At 38.9% G+C, this 22,608-nt stretch overlaps 1 protein-coding gene and 1 long non-coding RNA gene across 3 annotated transcripts; one reads left to right on the top strand and one right to left on the bottom strand.

Moving 5' to 3' along the window:
• Nucleotides 1-1,401: 1,401 nt before the first annotated feature.
• LOC117496979 (cytochrome c oxidase subunit 5A, mitochondrial-like) lies at nucleotides 1,402-7,210 on the bottom strand. The gene is made up of 5 exons (XM_034148861.1): nucleotides 7,176-7,210; nucleotides 6,979-7,095; nucleotides 4,940-5,061; nucleotides 3,442-3,564; nucleotides 1,402-1,540 (listed from the first exon to the last, which is right to left on the bottom strand). The coding sequence occupies exons 1-4, from the start codon at nucleotides 7,207-7,209 to the stop codon at nucleotides 3,451-3,453; spliced, it is 387 nt and encodes a 128-aa protein (XP_034004752.1). The 5' UTR covers nucleotide 7,210; the 3' UTR covers nucleotides 1,402-1,540; nucleotides 3,442-3,450.
• Nucleotides 7,211-10,429: 3,219 nt separating this feature from the next.
• On the top strand, nucleotides 10,430-14,744 carry LOC117496981. 2 transcript variants are annotated; one of them, XR_004557336.1, is made up of 2 exons: nucleotides 10,430-10,460; nucleotides 14,509-14,744. It is a non-coding gene; the product is annotated as an uncharacterized LOC117496981 (long non-coding RNA). The 2 variants fall into 2 exon arrangements; XR_004557337.1 differs by having other exon boundaries at nucleotides 10,437-10,460; nucleotides 14,520-14,744.
• The last annotated feature ends 7,864 nt before the right edge of the window (nucleotides 14,745-22,608 follow it).

The following is a 22,608-nucleotide window of genomic DNA, read 5'->3' as shown; positions in this document are numbered from 1 at the left end:
ATTGCTTTTCCTATACTGTGGCTGCTTCTCAATGTCAAGGAAGGATCCTTCAGAGCCTCCAAATAAATAATTAAAATGAACCTTGTTTGGACTTTGCCTCTTTTGTTGATATTTGTGGTTTATGCTACAATGTGCACCAAGATGTGTAAAAGAGGTTTGCAGACATCAAGTATGATATATGAATACACATTGTATTATTGATTGGTGATGGTGATTTTATGATTTTCTTATGGCTGCTTATCCTCCAGGATTTTTTCAAGGCTGCAAACAGAAGGAGAACGTGTTATGTTAGTTTAGTGGTTCTGTCCTGGAGAGATGATCCTTTTACAAAACACAGTTACTCAAGTACATCTTCGATCTTCGCAAATCAGTTATGAGTCTTCAAACAAATCGCGCTCAATTTAAGGCGGGGCCTCTCATATGACGCACACCTGCACACCTGCACACTTGCTAGCCTGTTCCATTCTTCGTTCTCCGAATGCTAGGAAGGATTCTTGCCTAGCCTCTGAAGGACCTGACTCGGAAGGACATGTCCTACGAAGGAAGCGTCCTCGACTTTGAGAAACAGCCCCTGTATGAGTAAGACTGAAGCAAAGCCCTATAAAGAGACCACCACGTGACGATCAAACATTTTGGACTTCCGCTGTTGCAACTCTTTCAGTTATAGGGCTTTGGTACAACTTACTGCTTATGAGAAAGAAACAGATATCCAGGCTCCTGTCGCCATCTGGTGGTGAAGAGAAGAGCAAAGAGGGGCAAACACCTGTCTGCAAGGTTTCTATTTCATGTTCAGAAGCAAATCATTGTGTTGTTTTATTGCAATGTATAAAAGGTTAAACAATAACAAAGCACTTATATGTAAATACTGATTAGAACAACGACTGGACTTTATACTTGGTTTGTGTATATGTGAATCGACAACAATAATTCAAATGTGTACTTTAGTCGTGTTAACAAATACAACACAACTCAAATATGCACTCACTGCAGTTCTTATAGAATAAATATGGATTTAAAGTCTTGTTTCTTATGTATATTGTTTCCAAAGAACAGGGGTATATCATAACTATGCAATATGTCACGAGTAATTATGGATAAGGAAATACTTTTTTAATTACAGTGTATATTTAGTCAAATATATTTAGCCACCAATGCGTTTTTTGCTCATTGCAGAGAGCAGAATTAAAATCCTTCAGCGTAGAAATGTACCCAAGTACAGAAATAAAAACAAAGCAAGTCCTGGTGACCTGAAGCTCATCAAACCAAAAGGTACAAACTGGTTCATCAACACTTTGACCAAGATAGAGAAACTATGTTTTAATCTTGTATTCATGAGTTTATTTGATCAACTTGGAAAACATGATGCATTTATATACAAAACTAAAAGAACAACACACGTTCTTAAATGATTGGTTTCTTTATTATTAGGTCCACCATTTTGTACACAACAGGAAAGCATGGATTTGATCAACAATATATAGACATATTTAAAGTGGGGAATCAGAAGAGCTCATCGTCATCTCGTTATACATCCAAGGACCATGAGGAGAGAGGAGAAGGAGACATGTTCAGATGAGAGGAAGTCAATATCCTTCATGAGCTGCTGCACATTTTTAACACGCATTAACTTCCTAAATTCAGAATCAAGTTTATCACCAGGTACACACAGAGGGATTAGCTCTGGTGTATTGTGGTGCAAACATAAACAACTTCAGACCATAAGTTGCAAAAGAGGTCAAAAAATATACATTTAATACAAAAGAACCTAAAAAACTAAAAGACTTGGAACACTGAATATATGTCAGACTACTGTGTGGTATATTTTAAGATAAGATCAGATAAGAAGAACTTTATTGATCCCAATGTGGGAAATGTTTGCGTTGCAGCAGCATGAAAAGACAAGGCATTGAACATTAGAGAACTGAAAAGACTAGATATATACTTTAATTTAGCCAGGACTGGATTATTAAATATGAGATTGAATATAAATGTGAAATGTACAGTGTGAGTTTGAGTCCAGTTATCAAGAGAAGGCTGTGCAGACGTTCAAACTCTAAGGTTTTATTGTCATATGCACAAAGCTACAGTGTAGACATGGCAATGAAATTCTTCTGACCTGAGCTCCTCCAACAATGCAACATATACAATAACATACAAAATAGAGCAAGGAGTCTATATACATGTAAATAGAATATGTACAAGAACAGAATATGAAATTAAATAATGTACATTAAGACCAAAATGCATTCATTCTATCTGTTCAGACTGTCTGGATGCACCAATCTGACTTTCCTTTGCAACTAATGCTTATGTTTAATTATTTATTAATCTTTTGGTCTATAACAGGGATGTCCAAACTACCAAATGCAAATGCAAAAAGTATAATGGCATGCGGCCCACAAAATGAAACTTGAGCTTGTCTTGTATTGTACTTCTTAAATATATCTGTAAAAACAATGTTACACAGTAGTGTTCATGTGTTAATGAGCCCACTTTCAGTCAATTAAAAACATGTTCTACACAAATCTAAGTTGATAAGAGCCCAATAACTTATTTGAAATAACAACCCTTCCTATTTCCCTCTTATGATGAGCAATTGAGGCTTCTCTTTTAAGGAATGAGCTGCTAACAAAATGAATGAAACCTATGGAAGCTGTCATGTAGGCTGCAGCATCATTTACTGACATTTGATTGGTTTAGCTAACTTATAAACTTCACTTATGAGCCAATAAACCTCTATGAGCGGCCCAGCCTCTTCGAATATTTTTCTGTATGTGAACGTATGTAAACGCCAATGTGTGTGTTTCAAAATGTCAAAGGCGACATTTTTAAAGGGCAGATTTCTGTAACCGTGGGGAAACTGACTCCAACACATTGATAGAAACCGATTTAAAAAGTGAGTTACAAAGAAGAGTAATTAGTAAATAGAGCAGGGGTGGCCAAACCTTTTTCACCGAGGGCTGGGCCCCTCAGTAGAGGTTCATTGCCTCATAAGTTCATTTATAAGTTAGCAAAACCAATCAAATGTAGGTAAGTGATGCTCGTGAGTGTTGGCAGCTCATCCCTTAAAACAGAAGCTTCAGATTGATTAAATAAGGAGGAATAGGAACGGTGTGTTTCAAGCTTGTTATGGAAATAAGTCATTGGGCTTTTTTCTTATCAACTAAGATTGTTAGAGAAAATGTTTCCAGCTTTATTAGAAAAGTGGTCTCATTAACACATGAATTACTACTGTTGTAATATATTTGTACATATATATTTAAGAAGTACAATATAAGACGAACACAAGTTTCATTTGTGGGCCGTATTCCATTTATACTTTCTTTATTGCTGAGGTTTGGAGACCCCTGATGTAGAGTCATTTTGGGGTGATGAAACTGTCCTGAGACACGTGTGCAGAGATGTGCTAAAAAACACATGTTGTAATGAGAGCATCGTCACCTGGAGGGTCTATAACTTGTCCATGCCGAGCTGTTCTGGAGTGGAGATGCCGAGCTCTGACAGCGTGGGCTGCAGCTCCTGGATCAGGTACGGGTAGATCTCTTTGTGGGGGCCGGCTTTGTCCTGAAAGACACAGAGGAAATAACAAATGAAGAGGATGTTGTTATGGAGAACACAGCGTACACTACTTACAGCGATCAGCAATACATATGGACTGAAGCCCTCCTTTAGGATTGGTTTAAACAACAATTAGCATCTAGTATCAAATAAACAACAAGTCTTTCCATACACAACACATGGGAATACTACGGTGATAATATTGTTCTCTACTTCAATCCATTATATTGCACCATGAGATTATTAAACACCTGCACTTTTAAAGAACATCCATAAACATTCACCTGTTTGCATCTTGCTAATTATTTATCTAATATATCAGATTCCATGTACTTGTATATAGACTCTTCTTGCACTATCTCTATTCTATTTGTATTTACTTGCACATCTCAAATCATTCTCTCGCACTATTTATTCATCTTTCACTCAGAAATGTTCCTAACAGAGTGAATTGACCTAGAAGCCTCTCAGTGGGCCACCTTGCTTCCCTTGTTGCCTCCTTAAGGAAACACTGGACCATCCTTTACGAAAGATAAGTGTTTATGTATATATATATTCCATAGAGTATTATTTATTCAAAGCCGTTATATACAATGATACTAAATGGCTTTCATGCAACCAATTAGCTTCACACATTTATGAAACCCCTCAAGAAACAACATGCTATGCACGGACTCAAGTATTAGATGTGCTTTTAGTGGCTTTGTAGTTTCCCCACAACAGAGGCACATCCAAACACCCTCCGTCTCATCATTAACGTCTCCCAGTGTCCTGATGAATTCTCCTTCACTACTTCCTTTAATCCCAGATCATTATGTTATTATACCAGAACAGTTTCATCCCACAGGCCATCAGACTGTTGAACACCTGAGCTTGAAAGAAACATCCAAGAACATTCATCTGTTTGCATCTTATAGACTATTCTTGCCACTAGTTCTATTATATTCTATTGTATTTGTATTTACTTGCACTCTTTACTACTTTTGAATCCAGGCTGAAGATTTTCTTTTTGCCGCTGCTTTTTAATTGAACTTTTCACATCTTAACTTTTATTCATGTACCTGTGTTATTCATGTTTTATATCTTTTGTAATGTTTTCTAATGGTTTAATGCTCTTAATGTCTTCATGTTTGTAAAGCACTTTGTATTCCCTTGTGTTGAATGGTGCTATATAAATAAACTTGCCTTGCACTATTTGATCTGTTTTACTGTGTTTCACTGTTGGAGGAGCCTCAGATTTCCATTGACATATCTAAACTGTAGCTATGTACACATGACAATAAAAGCCTTGAATCTTGAACATTCTCATGGACATTAAGTAAGAGTGGTTAGGAAGAGACATAGGGCCTCATTTCTTCCACAATTCGATACGTGATCTCACCTTAACGGCCTCCAGGATACGGATGGCGCTGGCCATGTCGTTCAGTCTCCGGCACGCTCTGAGCGCCGAGTCCACGATCTTAGCCTCGGGCACCAGGTCGTACCCGATCAGGGTGTTCATGCCTTCAGGCTTACATTCATTTAAAAAAACAAATGTATTACTTCAAAGAATTAGCAATCATTAGCAAGAGTCGTCTGAATTTAAGGTTCATGAAAAATACTTTAAGACAATTTCTTGTGGAGAAGATATTCGTCAGCTTTATTGAAGAGACTCAAGATCAATTTTTAAAAGACATACACTTCAATATAAATTAAAAAAGACAGTTATACCAATGTTTCCACAGAGGTGACTGGTATCGTACTGAGACGAGGATTTGACAGCAGCATAATGACACATTCATAATATTGCCACAAACCATTACAAAACATGAAATGGGACAATAAATATAATATGCATATCGTATGTGTGTGTCTTTGGTTCTTGAGTGCATTGGACCGTCAACCTAGTTATTTAAAAATGTTGAAGGGATCCTTTTTCAGAGTGTGGTGCGTTCAGGGACACTCAGTAACTTTGATTATATCTGTGTGTAGTTCAGAGTGTGGTGCGTTCAGGGACACTCAGTAACTTTGATTATATCTGTGTGTAGTTCAGAGTGTGGTGCGTTCAGGGACACTCAGTAACTTTGACTATATGTGTGTTGTAGTTCAGAGTGTGTGGTTGCGTTCAGGGACCCTCTGTAACCCAGCTGTGTGTGTGTGTAGTTCAGAGTGTGGTTGCGTTCAGGGACCCTCGGGTAACTTTGATTATATGTGTGTGTAGTTCAGAGTGTGGTGCGTTCAGGGACCCTCAGTAACTTTGATTATATCTGTGTGTAGTTCAGAGTGTGGTGCGTTCAGGGACCCTCAGTAACAGTTGTGTGTGTGTGTAGTTCAGAGTGTGGTGCATTCAGGGACCCTCAGTAACTCTGATTATATCTGTGTGTAGTTCAGAGTGTGGCGCGTTCAGGGACCCTCAGTAACCCAGCTGTGTGTGTGTAGTTCAGAGTGTGGTGGCGTTCAGGGCAAACCTCTGTTAACCCGCAGTGTGTGTGTGTAGTTCAGAGTGTGGTGCGTTCAGGGACACTCAGTAACTTTGACTATATGTGTGTGTAGTTCAGAGTGTGGTGCATTCAGGGACCCTCAGTCACTTTGATTATATCTGTGTGTAGTTCAGAGTGTGTGGCGCGTTCAGGGGACCCTCAGTAACCCAGCTGGTGCGTGTGTAGTTCAGAGTGTGGTGCGTTCAGGGACCCTCTGTAACCCAGCAGGTGTGTGTGTGTAGTTCAGAGTGTGTGTGTGTTCAGGGACACTCAGTAACTTTGACTATATGTGTGTGTAGTTCGAGTGTGGTGCGTTCAGGGACCCTCAGTAACTTTGACTATACGTGTGAGTAGTTCAGAGTGTGGTGCATTCAGGGACCCTCAGTCACTTTGATTATATCTGTGTGTAGTTCAGAGTGTGGCGCGTTCAGGGACCCTCAGTAACCCAGCTGTGTGTGTGTGTAGTTCAGAGTGTGGTGCGTTCAGGGACCCTCAGTAACTTGGACTATATCTGTGTGTAGTTCAGTGTGTGGTGCGTTAGGGATCCTTTTAGTTTTGTTTTGGGTTATTTATTTAATATTATTCATATATTTTATTTAGCTTGACCTGGTGTTCTCATCTCTAAATGTCCTGCTGTGTCCTTTATTTGCATCTCTTGCCTGTACTATATTTAGAATAAGCAATAAGAAGAAGAGCAACCATTATATTGCACCATTTTATCCAAACAATACACACAGTTTTGTTAAAAGTGGGAATAAAACCCAACTCCTAGAAACATTGGGGCTTATAACAACCAGAACACTTTTCCAGATTGACTGAAAATAGTCTAACTTTTGACAGAATGTATTCTTTTTGTCCACACTTTTCAATGAAACCCCAACTATAACCATAACATGAACCACACTATTAACAACAGAGCGAGGCCACATCATCAGAAGATATTTAAAAAGCACAAAGGTACCTTTCCTCAGCTCCCAGGCATCGATGTCAGGTTTGCTGAAGTACGTCACCCAGCCGGCGTCAAACTCCTCGTCCGTCTCCACCCGGCCGTGGGAGTAACATCTGGAGGCCAATGGAGCTGAAAACATGACATACAGAGGTTCATTTACAATGTTTTTAAATAATACAAGAGACACAAATATTAGAGTCATTGCGTGCCTATTGATTTGAACACGATCCGTGTATCCATCATTTCCTGGCCTTCTCTAAAGAAGAGGGACCAATGAAAACGTTGTCATGTTGCCGTTGTTCAGCATAGAAACATTCATTAGCTAACAATTACATTATTGTTCTATTAATATATCATGGTTTCTCTCTGACAATTCTACATGATATAATGTGATGAATCGATCCCCGTCTAATTCTCCTTGATAGCGCACATTTCACAGCAAAAAGAGAGACTTCAATCAACGTATTAATCATCTAAATGTTCATCTTTTAAACCCTAGTGTAATTCATGAAAGATAAATAGTTGTTTGAATCTAAAGCCTTATATTAATAAGCCAAACATTCAAACCATAATGACCTTAAAGTAAAAACGGCTCTAACAAACACTGTATACATCGTTTAAAATAGCTCTTCTTTTACCAGCTGCCAAAACTAATGCTTAAACAAATAAAAATCCAATTTGTTAAAGTAAACAGTATTTTGGAAAAGGCCTTTGTGCAAAATAAGTACTTTTGTTGGTACTTTAGGTATTTTGATGAGAATCAATGGGTAGTTAAGTAACTTTTGAATAGGCGTTTTACTTGGAACAGTATTTACATTTTAAAGTGTACTTTAGCTATGTGTAATGATTTAAAATGCATTAACTCAAGTACTTGTACTTTAATTGAGTTATACTTCTACTACAATTTGGAAGCCAATATTGTGCTTTTTACTACATTTGTTTAACAAAATGAGTTTCTAGATACTTTACAGATTCAGATTATTAGCTCATACAAACTATACATAAACTAAGATATACAATTAAAGGTTAAGATATCCAATAACAGCATATAAAGGCATTACAATGAGCTCTACCTGTACAAGCTGGGATGATTACACATTTATGTATATAACTTTAAAATGGGACATTACACACAATAAGTACTTTTACTTTTGGTACTTAGTTTTGAGGCAATACTTTTTGAATGCAGGACTTTTACTTGTAACAATAGTATGTTTTCTATTAGGCTACTTTCACTTAAATTAGATATCTAAGTAGTTCTTCCAATCCTACAAAAGTTACTCCATAACTGTCTCTAAAAAAAGTGAAAACTCCTCCAGAGGTCCCCAGCAGTTCTGTTTATGGAATAAGAAAGTATAACACTGTAGGTGTTTGTGGGCCAACTATATAATGTCACTTAATGTCAATCAAACTCAATCTTAGCATTGTTTTACGAAAAAGAGAAACACTTCATTTTGTAAACACGACTAATATAAACAACTGTCGGAATCCCAGGCTAAGCTAATCAGCTAGCAGCTAGCCTATGGATGAATAAAGAGAGAGAGGCGTTCATTCCTATGAGAGTTGCTCAGTGGCGCTTGAAGCCAAAAATAGAGCGACTGTAGGTTCAGAAAATACCCGGATGTGGGCCCATAGCGCATGCGCAGTCTTACTTTTATTATAAACTCTAGCCTTTGAGTCGTTGTTCCACATAACTTGCCAAGATTTTATTATTCATTGTTCTTTATTAATTATTATACTTCAATTTGCTGCTGGAATAAAGCTGTTTTTATACCGGTGACATCCTTGAAGTTGTAGTACCCCCGTTTGGCCACTACGCCCATTCATAAAAACCGTCTTCAACTAGCCTCCCAGTTTCTATTTACAAGCTAGCGTTAGCCGGGCTATCTTTAGCAGACATTACCGGGAAGACTTGCGGCTCCAGTAGGGTGTCCTTCTCCGGTTCCTCTATGATGTCGTTCATCATCTTGTCGGTAGTTGTCACAATTTACTCCTCAAAACAGCCATGGTGGGACTTTGTTGTTTTTCTTCTCGGGAGCAGGGAGGCTCTTCTGTCAGCTAATGCATGAGTGACAGGTTCCATACTACTTCCGGGAGCAGTTTTTCAAAAATAAAACATGAGAATAGCTGACATAGCAGGGAATTGTAAAGACGATTATTTCAGCCAATCAGAGGTGGAAGAAGTACTCAGATCTTGTACTTTAGTTAAAGTAGAAGTACTCAGATCTTGTAATTGAGTAAAAGTAGAAGTACCACAGTGTAGAAATACTGTGTTAGAAGTAAAAGTCCTGCATTTGTACTTTTACTCCACTACAAGTTAGAAGTAAATGGTGTATTATTCTGAAATGGTGGACTTTTACTGTAACAGATTATTCCTACACTCTGGGACTGGTACTTCTGATTTTACTTAAGTACAAGATCTGAGTACTTCTACTTTTACTTAAATACAAGACCTGAGTACTTCAACTTTTACTCAAATACAAGACCTGAGTACTTCAACTTTTACTCAAATACAAGACCTGAGTACTTCTACTTTTACTCAAGAACAAGACCTGAGTACTTCTACTTTTACTCAAATACAAGACCTGAGTACTTCTACTTTTACTCAAGAACAAGACCTGAGTACTTCTACTTTTACTCAAATACAAAACCTGAGTACTTCTACTTTTACTCAAGTACAAGATCTGAGTACTCCTCCTTTTACTCAAGATCTGTGTACTTCTCCTCTGCTGATAAACAGAGGGAGGAGCTGCTGAGGTGGAAGAACTACTCAGATCTTGTACTTGAGTACAATTCAAAGTACCAGAGTGTAGGAATACACTGTTAGAAGTAAAAGTCCTGCATTTGTACTTTTACTCCACTACAAGTTAGAAGTAAATGGTGTACTTTTACTCCACTACATGTATTTAATACCTTTAGTTACTTCTCTGGATGAATGATGTGAAATATAATCAAGTCTTAAATCAGACTTTAGTTCCACCTGGAGTAAATTCACAAGCTACCCTGCAGTATACAAAGTCATTCAAACTAGCTGCACCTTTACCAGCTTTGAGAACACTTTAATGATCAATCATTATAAAACATTTCATATATATTATTCTGAAATGCACCAATCTGCACAATCACTACTTTTACTTTTGTTACTTTAACTATATTTTGATGGTAATACTTTTCTACTTTTACTTGAGGAACATTTTGAATGCAGGACTTTTACTGGAACAGAGTATTCCTATACTCTGGCACTTCTACTTTTACTCAAGTACAAGATCTGAGTACTTCTACTTTTACTAAAGTACAAGACCTGAGTACTTCTACTTTTACTCAAGTACAAGACCTGAGTACTTCTACTTTTACTCAAATACAAGACGTGAGTACTTCTCCCAGCTCTGCTGATTAACAGAGGGAGGAGCTGCAGACAGGGAGGGACATCTAAAGTGAACGTGATGAAGCAAGCCAGACTCCATTTTACACTTCAACAGAGCAGGAGCAACAGGGTGAGTGTTGGTTAAAACCAGGCCCTGCTGGGTTTTTAATACATTATTATAACTCTGTTATAGGGGACAGCGGGGCTGGTTGGCACACTTTTCACTCTCTGTCATATTTCTCCTTCATATGTTACCAGTGGGATTTTTTTTACTGGGTGGACGCTATTTTAATAAGATCATCCCAAACAATGCCACAAGTGTGCACGCGCGCACTTGTGGCAGGTGTTCAGGTACAGGTTGTACAGGTTGTACAGGTTGTACAATTGTACAGCTTGTACAGGTTGTCTTTTCTTCGTGAATGATATTATTTTTAGAAAATAAGTCAAGTAAAGTTTTTTTGCCTGCCGTTATAGAGCTGTTTTGTTTGCGTTCTTGAGGGCGGCGAGCTGGTGGTGTCAACCTGGGGTCACGAGCGTGATGACAAATCATAATGTTTTTAAGGAAATCGTTTTTATTTTGTATTATAATTACTGTGAAATGTATTATGTTTTCGTCATTATTACAACAAATCAGGGTTCGAGTTATAAACTGAGCTCTATGGGAGTCTGTAAAACTAACGCATGCGCACACACACGCACACACACACACACACACACACACACACACACACACACACACACACACACACACACACACACACACACACACACACACACACACACACACACACACACACACACACACACACACACACACACACACACACACACACACAGCAGCAGCCCTCTACTTGCTACAAACTTAAATATGAAAAGGTTCAACTACGCACACACACATCATCTCGGCTCGCACAGCACGCTCACAGGCATAGATTGCGCAATAATGTATTGCGCACCTTGGAGGTGCAGGCAGTGGCGGCCGGCCCATAGGGGCGCTAGGGGCGCCGCCCCCCCTCTTCCCACATTAAAAACCTGAAAAATAAAAATATATATATTTAAAAAATATATTTTTTATTTTTATTTTTAATAAACAAGGTAAATATTATATAATTGGTATCAGTAAAATGTATAATACTACAATAAAATCTCGTTTAAAATTGTGTTACGATGTCTAAAGTTACTGATAAGTCACATGTTTCCTGCCTGGCCTTGCCCGTGTATCATTACTCCCTCTCGTCTGGGCGCTATGCACAGCGCCCAGACGAGAGGGCAGCAAGTGCAGCAGAAGCCAACTGTTGCTATCTTTAAACTATGTCGCCGAAACATAATTTCAGCCAATCAGCGTCGTCAAATCTGATGGTCACAGGGCTCCTACGTGAGCGCCCGGTGCAGTCTGTGAGTTGTTTAGACTCGTATCCAAGGAGACAAAACAGGAAGCTGTCATACACTCTGGAAGCTACCATTAGCAGCTAATGAAAACTCAGTTTTTGACATAAAAATTGAATTATGGATCATCAATCATTTTTCAAAGTGACAGACACATTGGATTAACCTATGGATTAACCTTCAGCTGCGTTTTTCTCGTTTTTGATCAGAATTGTTATTCTGCAAAAGGTGAGCATATCTCCGTGTTTTGCTACCTAAAGCTACGTCGTGTGATGTCTGTATTTGCTTCCCCTGTCGCAAGTTCTGATCGCTCAGTGATGATACTTATATTTCTAGAATCTGTGGAATCTCAGCTTGTTTGTGCATATCCGATAAGTATATCGATTGATTTATACCTAGAGTGCGTTAGCATTTTTTCGCTCAGGGCTCATTTAGACGCTTCTTGTGAGACTTGTGTTTTGTTTCGGTAAACATGGTTCATATCATCAGTTAGATGCGTTTCCTCTGAGTAGGACACATGAATAGTTTATTACATTTTAAGAAGCCCTGAGACACAGTTTCGTGAGAAAAAAAACGGGGGAAAAAAGCCCCTTAACAGGTTAAATGGGAATTAAATCAGTGTTCCCAAAGCCCCGGTGTTCTGCAGTTTGTGTGGGCCTACTGTACTGTTGCACAGTTTATGCTGTAGAAACTATGTCCAGGACAAGGTGTTTGGAAGTTTTGGAAGATTCATAGCTAACCACACTGAAGTTATGGAGGTATTGATCAGTCTTCTCATATTTTTAAGCCTCAAATTGTCCTTCCCCCCCCCCCCCTCTAACATCACCAGAAGTCATCATTTAAGGGGTCTTTTCTCCAAAAAAAATACCGGGGGAGCATCCCCCCTGACCCCCCTAGTATTGTTTGATCACCATTTCCACAGCCCCACCTAAAATATTTTCCACCAGCCGCCACTGGGTGCAGGCATATTGTCATTCAAGAGACTGCGTAGTTATTTTGGAAAACATGTTTTTCTTTTAGCCTATTTACCTCGTTAACGTAAATAATACTCGTTACATTGACACATGCATTATTTGTGATTAAAATAATAAACGTTTTTTTTTCATATGGAATGCAGTTGGAGGTCAACCAATCACAGAGCTTAAGGACTAATCACGGGGTCTGTTGAGCAAAGCGGAACGATAGCTGAGGATTATGGGTAGTGTAGTGTCTTCTGCCATCCTAAACTCCGAAAAAATATTTGTTTCTCCGAATCGAAGGGGAAAAATACAAAAGCATTGTACACAGTTTAAACCAATCAATGTTGTGTAATTAACAAGGATAATCTGGTATTTTTGAGTTGATGAGTAGTGCAGATATCCCTGTAAAATCAATCGACAGGAAGGAGAATACTTACTTCCGGGTGTAAAATCCTCCGTTATCCAATGGGAATGGACGCTCACATGCCTTTAACTGCCGCCGACATGGACCGATGCGGTACTTCCCTGAGCGTCAAATACCGCCGCCGATGGGAATACATTGCAATCAGTTGAAAGCTCTTTGCGTCCGTTTATGAAGCTGAAGGAGACTCGGCGCGTCACAACTGCACGCCAAAGGACCCTGACCAAGCGTTGCTATTGGACAATCAGGGAGTGAGACTGTGTTGGTATGAGCAGCAGTGCAATAGCCTGAAGTTGCTGCAGCAGCACTGAAGCCAAACTTCCCCAGGCCGGTTATTCCCATCGACCTCTAAACCAGGGGTGGGGAACCTCCGGCCTCTGGCCCGTATACGGTCCGCGAGACCATTTGATACGCCCCTCCCAGGTAATTTATAAACACTTAAAGAAAGTAAAATAATTAAATTAAAGAAATCTAGATTGCAAAATAATTAAACAAGCGAGTGCCTGTTTTTCCTGGCCATGGTCAGGGTCCTTGAACACAACACGAGCCTAACGTGTCATCACGTGGTATATGTCTCGTCTGACTGGGGTGTAGCATGGATGGATAATAAGAACAGGTGCAGTAAGGTGTAGTGCTGCCGGTGTTGTATCAAATTATGCACCCCCGTCGTGAAATGCACCCCCTGGCCTGCCGTAAAAAGCACCCCCCCCCCAAAAGATGCTTCTATTAGTCCCACCCTCAAGCACTTTGGAGGGTATATGAACTCTCCTTTTCTTCCGTAACAGTAGACAGTGGATATTGTATGTTACCATACATCAAGCATGGGTTTTAACAGTCACTTATCAAGATATCATTGAACGAATGTATTTAATCTATTTGTTAATTATTAGGGTAGCTATTAGGAGTGGGAATCACCAGGCTCCCCACGATACGATACTATCGTGATACTTAAGCCACGATACGATAGTATTGCGATTCTACGATATGCTAAGTATTGCTATACAATATATTGGGATATTGCATATCACATGTGTCATATCCATGTCCATCTTCCCTTCCTGGTTAAAAAATGTATTTGCAATATGAATAGTTTATGTAAATAACACAATTTGTGTTCTTTGAACCTTGAAAGGAGATGGCATTGTTTTTGTAACTTTCATTGCAATTGTATACATGTCTTCACGTAACTTCCTGGTTTATATACGGCCATCTTTCGGAGGGATATGCTACAGTTTATATAAGAAAATAAATAAATAATAAATATATAGTTTATATAAGAAAATATCAATACTTGGCGTCCGTGTATCGATACAGTATTGTGATACTATGCTGTATCAACTATTTGCCCCACCCCTAGTAGCAATATATATATTTATATTTATTGATATTTAGAAAGATAATCAATATTTCAGTATCTCACCAGATGTTAAATGAAGAAGGACACAACCGGTCTGCTGGATTCCAGGAAGACGGTCAGAACCTCGGCAGAACGGTCCTCTCACCTCTTAAAGATGTTCTTGAGGTCGAGGCTGAAGGAGTTCAGTCCCCGTCCTCTTTTGGTTCCTGACGGTCTTTCAAGGGATCCTGTTCGTGACGCCAAATTGTGGAGGAAATGTACAGAGACAAACTAACAAATAATAATAAAATGGTGAGGAAACCTTTCTGTTATACTGAAATGAAGATTATTGGAATAAGACAGTGTTTTAGGGAGTTTATTTTTGCAAGAAGGTAAATGGTCACAGAGTCAAGCAGTCTGCAGTGAAGAACAACATTCAGGAGGTCTGCAGAGGGTCTTTGATTCACATTTTCACACCAAAAATAGAAGAGGAGGGGCTAAGATAGATATAAAAGATAAACATACCATATATAGGATTCTTTGAAACACACCTGCTAGCAAATAGAGAAACATCATGTACACTCCACAAAAGGACAATACCACTAACCTTACAACGAACACATGGTGACCTTTGAATGCTCCCTCAGGGTGATAACACTTTCCATCACACTCCACTCTTCTGATCATATTACATATTGATCACTGTTAAGGAATAATTCTTCTAGATATCTAACCTTTTGCTCTGTGACGTTTTGTGATCTACTCTGACGTCTGTTATCTCCTTTAAGGAAAGGCCTTGGTGCCATATGTGTTGTTGTCACCAGTTTGTGACCGGTCAACTTGTCTGGCACGAAGGGTAATTGTTGTGAGAACACTGAGGCACTTCTTTATCGGTGTTTGTGGACTCTAAGATGTGAAATCCTTGAGGCCATGAGTGTCGGACGCAGGTGGTTCAGTGTTCCCAGCTGTTTAGTCTACTCCTTCAGAGATGTTGATTTCTCTCTGTGAACCCGTTAAAAGGTCTAACATAGAGAGAGGCTCTTCAGAATTGACGTGGCAACTCTACCGTGGAGTCGGAACCTCTGACTCTTTGATTTGTGATGTGAATCCTCCGGCCGAATACTCTGAATAAACCCATCAGTGTTTGACATCAAAGCTCCAACTCTCACCATGTCTCCTTCCTGAGTCGGTGACTCCATGCATTGCTACACAGAAGTTTCCTCCACAAATTGGCGTTGTCGGCAGGATACCAACAGATCTTCAGAAACTGGTAAGTGTGATTTCAAATCTACATTTGGACATTGCCTTACCAGAATCTGTGATTGACGGTATCCTAAAATTATCTGTGAAGCTAAGCGGTTGCGTTTCGTTTTGGTTAATGAACATTTGGGGCTAGTAACCCCAGGGGATCATCCAGGGACTCTGTCTTGGCTGGTTCCCTCTGTGTGTGCTGCTCGGGACGTATGTGCCGTGCAGGCATACACGGAGATGTTTAAAAAGACCTTAATGAGGACAGCAGTAAAGTGGAACTTCTGTGTAAAATCAAAATAGAGATTTGTAATGAACAAATCGCCGAGATTCCGAGGGTTTCAGCGGCCAACACTAGCAGTTAACTCAAGCAGCCAGAGATATTACCCCCAGCGCCTCTAAAAAAAAACACGGCTCCAGCTGCGGCTCCGGGGAATGTGTGTAACATACCTCCCTGTATCTGCATGAGCTGGTGAAGTGAACTCAGAGGGAGAAAATCACAGCTTTTGTCTATAGCTTTAACTCACACCACCGCCGTCTCTAGTAAAAACGAGACGGTTTAAAAGCACTCTCGTGGCTTGTGGCCGTTTAAGACGTGCTGGCAAGTGTGAGGTGCGTGCATTACCTGATGCGCCACAGTTCCCTACATTGCTGGAGGAACTGGTGCCGGTCCGGGGTGCATACATACAATTATAGGCTAATTGATCATGGGTGGGCAGTGGCATGCAAGTGTAGAACAAAACTGTGTTTCATCGTTGTGATGAACATGATGGCGTGTGTATAGGCTGGTCGAGTAGGACTACAGTTAACTGTGTAGTTTCGGATAGAAATGGTAGTGGAGAAAAAAGTCTATGTGCTCCTGATCGGGGGGGCATAGCACCACTAGAACAGGGATAGTGGGGTCGCAAGAGGATAAGCTAGTTATTGCTCTTGGACGGTCTTCAGGCACCGATCTAGGACTTGTATACAAGGGTGGGAGTGCGAGTCAAGGTGCCCCACTGGGTTCCCCATTGGGGAGAGATCATATCCCTACCCCCTCTGAAACCTCTTTAATCCGGACTAAATTGAGCTGGATAAACTTTGCTGTCACGCTGGTGTTTATTATGAGTTCATGTTTGTTCGTCTAATTGCAGTGTGGTTTTTCTTGTACTAACCGCCGTCTTGTGCATGTTTTGTAACAACTAATAATGAATCAGTCCATAGCTAGGGTAAAATAAACTAAGCTTTAGTTAACTCACCAAAAGTAAATGACTTGAGAAAAATAAATAATATATAGTGTTTTGCAAAATTCTGGTAGTATAGATGTGCTGCAAAATGAAAATAAATAGCAAAAGAGTGTTTTTATTATTGTTTATAAACCCTACTGTATGCCCCGTCCTGCACCCTGAGACCCTAAGAGGCATCACTGCTGGTCGTAAACAACCTGCTTGAGGAGGTCAGGGTGGCAAAATCTGTCTGCTGTTTTAGGTCAATGTTGTATTATTTGTTTCATTTATTCTTAAATCTATGTATTGTATGGTAATAATGAAAAAAAACGTAATGTATTGAACACATTCCGAAACAAAGCTGATAAGACAGAACTAGACTCAGACATAATACAAATTATTGTTGAAACATTTTGCGCTGTTGCTGCAAAATGGAAACTTTGTTGATTATCTGTTCCAACTGGCCACTGGATTCAGATAATTAATATAAGTTGAAGTTTAATTACAGTTTTAAATATAGTTTAACATTCTTTATTAAATTGCTTCAAATTATTTCTCGTATCAACCAATTGGTCTCCATAGACATTACTACAATTATAATAGTTGTTAAACTACTGACAAGTTTTCTGAAACCGAGCTTATGAACAAAAGAGTAAAGGTCGCTGGTTAAGCCAGGATCAATATATTTGTTGACGTTTTCATTACAGTGTGCATAATAAATGTGTTAAATAAATTGAGCAATTCTTTAAAAAGTATAATGTTGCAATCTCTTTACAATAAGTAATTACAGTTAAAAAAGTAGATGTTGTTTTCCAAGGGCCTCTCCTTCACAGCCCTACACTTTAAATCATGAGACTTTCAAATCATAACAGACAGAGATCGGTATCACTTTGTGTTGCAAGCCAAATCCATGTAAAGGTTCTACTTGAGCCCAATTTAAATACCATAAAGAAAGTATTGAACCCAGCTCAAGCTAAATGTCAAATGTATTTAATTAATGTACAAGTGTTTTGATTTATTTCAAATGTTCTAATCTCAGCTTCTTTCGAGTTCAGTCTAAGCAACAAATTGTTTCTCATAACATTCTCACTGCTGTCCCAAATGTTTTAACCTTGGGCAGACAAGCTGTTCACACACACACCCACACACACACACACACACACACACACACACACACACACACACACACACACACACACACACACACACACACACACACACACACACACTCACACACACACACACACACACACACACACACACACACACACACACACACACACACACCACACACACACACCACACACACACACACACACACACACACACACACACACACACACACTTTGGATAAGTATTCACCTTATCCACATTGTAAATTGTTGCCTTCTTTAAAGTTATTAGTAATTTAAGATTAATTATTAAATTAAATGTGGTACATAAGATAAAATAAATAAAATAACTTTGACTTGATCATTTTGTTAACAACATTAGACCTGTCCTCTAATCTCTACTAGAATAAGATAAGTGTGCATGTGTGGATGTTTTAACACTCCTTTAATGTACCTCATCTTGATATCCTTTTCATTACAGAGCTGGGGTGTATTGATTCAATTCTGATCCGTGCACGTCCAATTTTGACTGACTTTAGTTCTAATGTTAATGTTAATTTGACTTCAACCCATAAGTAATTATTTAAATTAACTCTAAATTTCACATGATGATGGATTAGGGTTCCACATTTCTTCCACTAATTTGTTTTACAATTAGGCTAAAGGTAAAGAGAGACATTGATGACCTTGTGTCCCTTTTGTTAGTACGTGGTTCCATTTTGTCTATGACCTTGGACGGCTTCACTAAAAGTCACCCAGTTCTGCCCTGCTGCAGTCCGGCTGAGTGCAGTCACAGAGATGCTATGGCTGCTCTACATGACATTAATGGTCTGGTCTGAATGGACACCATTTCCTGCTCCCAGAGAGAATGACACTCCTCAAACTGAACATTACAGCCGTTGATACTGTCTCACATGGGTCTGCTCCCCCCCACTGAGCCATGAACTGAAAGCATGACATCTGCTATGAACACTTGGAAGCCTCCCTGTCACACCAGCACCAACCCTTGGGTCAGTCAGATGAGACTAACGGCTTCACTTAGGGCATTTGGTTCGGATACATGACTCTCGTTACCGCAGAGTGGGTTGTTTTTAAGGCTATTCATACTGCTATGCAGAGGATGCCTGTAAGTTGGCGAGCTGGTAAAAGCCCCTACTATTGTTCAAATAGGCCTAATGTCAGGGGTCTCTTAATGTCTAGTTCTCTATGTATTCACATTATATAGACAATGTTTCCACCTGGTAAAACTAAAGGCTGCACGAAACTCAGGCTGCAATACAACCATTCTGTTCTGCTCTAACAATTCAATTTATAGATTGTACATCAAAACAATTAGCTTTTATTGTTTCCAATGATAATGTCTCCTTAAGTGGAGGAATGCAAACCTGTTTTCAAATGTAAGGTTTTGATTTTGTTTGACATTTCTCAGTAATGACACCCTCAGACACCCAATATTATTCATGCTATGCCTTCAGTAATAACTCAGATGTTAAAGGGATGAAACTTTTACTCCCAAATCAGATATGCTTTGTTTTTCAACAAATGTATCAATTTCCTGCATAATATATGTTTATCACAATGGTACAGCTGCACACAGGTGATACTGAGTCTTCTCGATTAATAGATTATAAACTATACCATGCTTAAATAGACTCCTAAGTTATTATTTCATATGTACCATATGTAAGAAAAGGGAGGAAAGTGTCAATTATATTGAGTAATTTATTTTATATTGGGTAATTTATTTCTCAAACCTATGTATTATGAAAGAGACAAAATATTTCTGATAAACTAATATTTTATCAAAAGGTAAATGGTGAATTAATATACATTTAGAATCATTGAGAAGGGGTTATATCCACAGGGACTAGCTCACCTTTAACTTACAATAACATTTCTCTGCTATGGACTGATGAGTATATGATTCTTGCATGTTCAATGACTAACACAAACCTTCAAAATGATAATGTGCATGTGTCAGGAAGGCTCCCAAATAATTCTGAGGGGCCTATCCTATTTTTGTAATTAAATGATAATGTGCTAATCCATTACTTTGAGTTGTCTTCACTCAGAAAACATCCCTATCAGGTGTTAATCCAATAACTAGGACAGCTCTCAAGGCCAAGGGTCAGAGAGAGAGGGTCACACTCTCCGGGTGCAGAGAGCACCCCCAGCCACGTGCAAGGAAGCACGAGGTCGTTCGAGATGGGATGCTTCTCTTCACCTTTCTGATAAGAGGGGGTTCTTCTCTTCATCTTTCTGCTCGGTGGGCTCTAGCAGACAACCCTGCAGGACGAGCGAGGGCTTCAGAGGCTTCTATAATACAAGGTTCCATGTTTCTTGGAGGAGTTTGATGTCTTCCTAACCTCTCCCACCTGGATGCATCAGGAATACGCAGTTGTACTCAAGCAGATAGCAGAAGGAATACAGGCAGATGAGCCTCCGTCTCACTGGGGGGTCAGCTACAATGCTCACTGAATGAGCCACACAAAAGCAGAGCAATTGGGGGGTTGAAATATGGCGCTCTGATGAAGAAGAGTTTGAGCCAATCAGCACCTCAGTGCTAATCTACAGTATCAGGATGCCTTTACACACCAGACACTCGGTGTCATAAAGGGAGGAGGAGAACGAAGACTGACGGACATGTTCCTCCAGCTCTCGTACAAAGATGAACTTTGAATTGAATGACCAGATGTTTAAAGATGTACAATTAATGATTGGTTTTTATATTTCCAATGACCAGACATGTGTTAAATAGTGGTGATAAATATATTTAGTCAGATCAGATTACACTTTCACACTAAACAAAATTAATAAATAAATATTTTCAGATTATAAGGTATTGAATAATAAGGTATTTCTAATATTATAACAGATAATGTGAATATCCTTAATCATCCAGCAATCAGGCTTAACAACACTACTCTTTAATGTATTACCCATGCACAAGACAGACCTAAAATGGTGTTTCAAGTATACTGGATTAATTTCAGTTTTGGCAAAAAAAACAAATATTTATAATAAGTCATATAACAATTATGTAGCATATTTGATCCTCAAATTAGAGAAGTATAATTTAAAGAAATTGATATTCTATATTCAACATTGGATAAACACAGAAGAACCCTTTCCAAGTACCATAAGTAGATGTTCAGGTAAGTATGGCTAATAAGAATAATTGATAGACTTAATTTGGTACAGATCAGTTGTAGCATTTACAAATGTATGAATTAAAGTTTTAAGAATGTTTAATCTTTCCTTTCCAGGTTTTTACAAAAGTCTTTGAATATTTGCCTAACTTTTCCTTTTCAGATTTTGAACAATGTACTTGACTAAAATGAATGTACTGATTTTACTAAGACTAAGTGCCTTACTCTTGGCTAAAGCGTAATGAAGTAAACGTAAAGTAATCCTAAAATTGAGGACACTGTAACTTTGCGGATTGCAGATTGATCAAATCACCACTGTGAATGTTATGCCTTAGCTGGATCTCTTATGATCCTAAGTTTTAAATGCTTTTGACTAGTGATTGCCTTAAAGCAAATCTTTAAGCTGCAAGCTGGTTTTGATTTTATAGTTTGATAAATGACATTAACTAATGGTTTAAATGATAAAAGATATTAGTTTAAAATATTTTGCTATTATGTATCTGTGTTTTTATGTGTGTTCATTATTGTACTTATTGACAAAAGATGCTCCAAACACTGATGAGAGATAATTGTTCCTATTATGATTGGCTGTATCAATCATTGTGATTGAATGTTTCAATCTTATTCTACTTTGTGATGTAATTGAATGTAAGGTGAGACCACACTCGAATCTGAAGACGCCTATTGATTTAAGTATTGACCAGAATTATTATTAGACTAATGTTTTAAGGTTATCAAAAATGATAAAAAGAGAGGAACTGTTAAGGAATAATTATTCTAGATATCTAACCTTTTGCTCTGTGACGTTTTGTGATCTACTCTGACCTCTGTTATCTCCTTTAAGGAAAGGCCTTGGTGCCATATGTGTTGTTGTCACCAGTTTGTGACCGGTCAACTTGTCTGGCACGAAGGGTAATTGTTGTGAGAACACTGAGGCACTTCTTTATCGGTGTTTGTGGACTCTAAGATGTGAAATCCTTGAGGCCATGAGTGTCGGACGCAGGTGGTTCAGTGTTCCCAGCTGTTTAGTCTACTCCTTCAGAGATGTTGATTTCTCTCTGTGAACCCGTTAAAAGGTCTAGCATAGAGAGAGGCTCTTCAGAATTGACGTGGCAACTCTCCCGTGGAGTCGGAACCTCTGACTGTTTGATTTGTGATGTGAATCCTCCGGCCGAATACTCTGAATAAACCCATCAGTGTTTGACATCAAAGCTCCAACTCTCACCGTGTCTTCTTCCTGAGTCGGTGACTCCATGCATTGCTACACAGAAGTTTCCTCCACAATCAAAAATAATTTTGCATTACATGTGTAATGTTTGACCGTGTTACATCCTAACAGATTCCTTATTGGGAATTATAAAGATAACAACTTCTGTGTTTTAAAATATTTCAATGTTCTCCATTTATCTTTATATATCTAATGACACATTATGACAAATGTTGTTCTAACTGGAAGATGGTT

The sequence above is a fragment of the Trematomus bernacchii genome, unplaced genomic scaffold (genome assembly GCF_902827165.1).
Source record: "Trematomus bernacchii unplaced genomic scaffold, fTreBer1.1, whole genome shotgun sequence".
In the NCBI taxonomy this organism is placed as follows: Eukaryota; Metazoa; Chordata; class Actinopteri; order Perciformes; family Nototheniidae; genus Trematomus; species Trematomus bernacchii.
The sequence above is the reverse complement of the archived record's forward strand: the minus strand, read 5'-3'. Positions and strand labels throughout refer to the sequence as shown.

Coding starts and splice junctions, on each gene's coding strand:
- LOC117496979 (XM_034148861.1), bottom strand. CDS start 7,209: ATGATGGATACACGGATCGTGTTCAAATCAATAG. Junction 7,096..7,175: donor GATCGTGTTCAAATCAATAG/GCACGCAATGAC, acceptor TCATGTTTTCAG/CTCCATTGGCCTCCAGATGT. Junction 5,062..6,978: donor TGCCTGGGAGCTGAGGAAAG/GTACCTTTGTGC, acceptor GTAAGCCTGAAG/GCATGAACACCCTGATCGGG.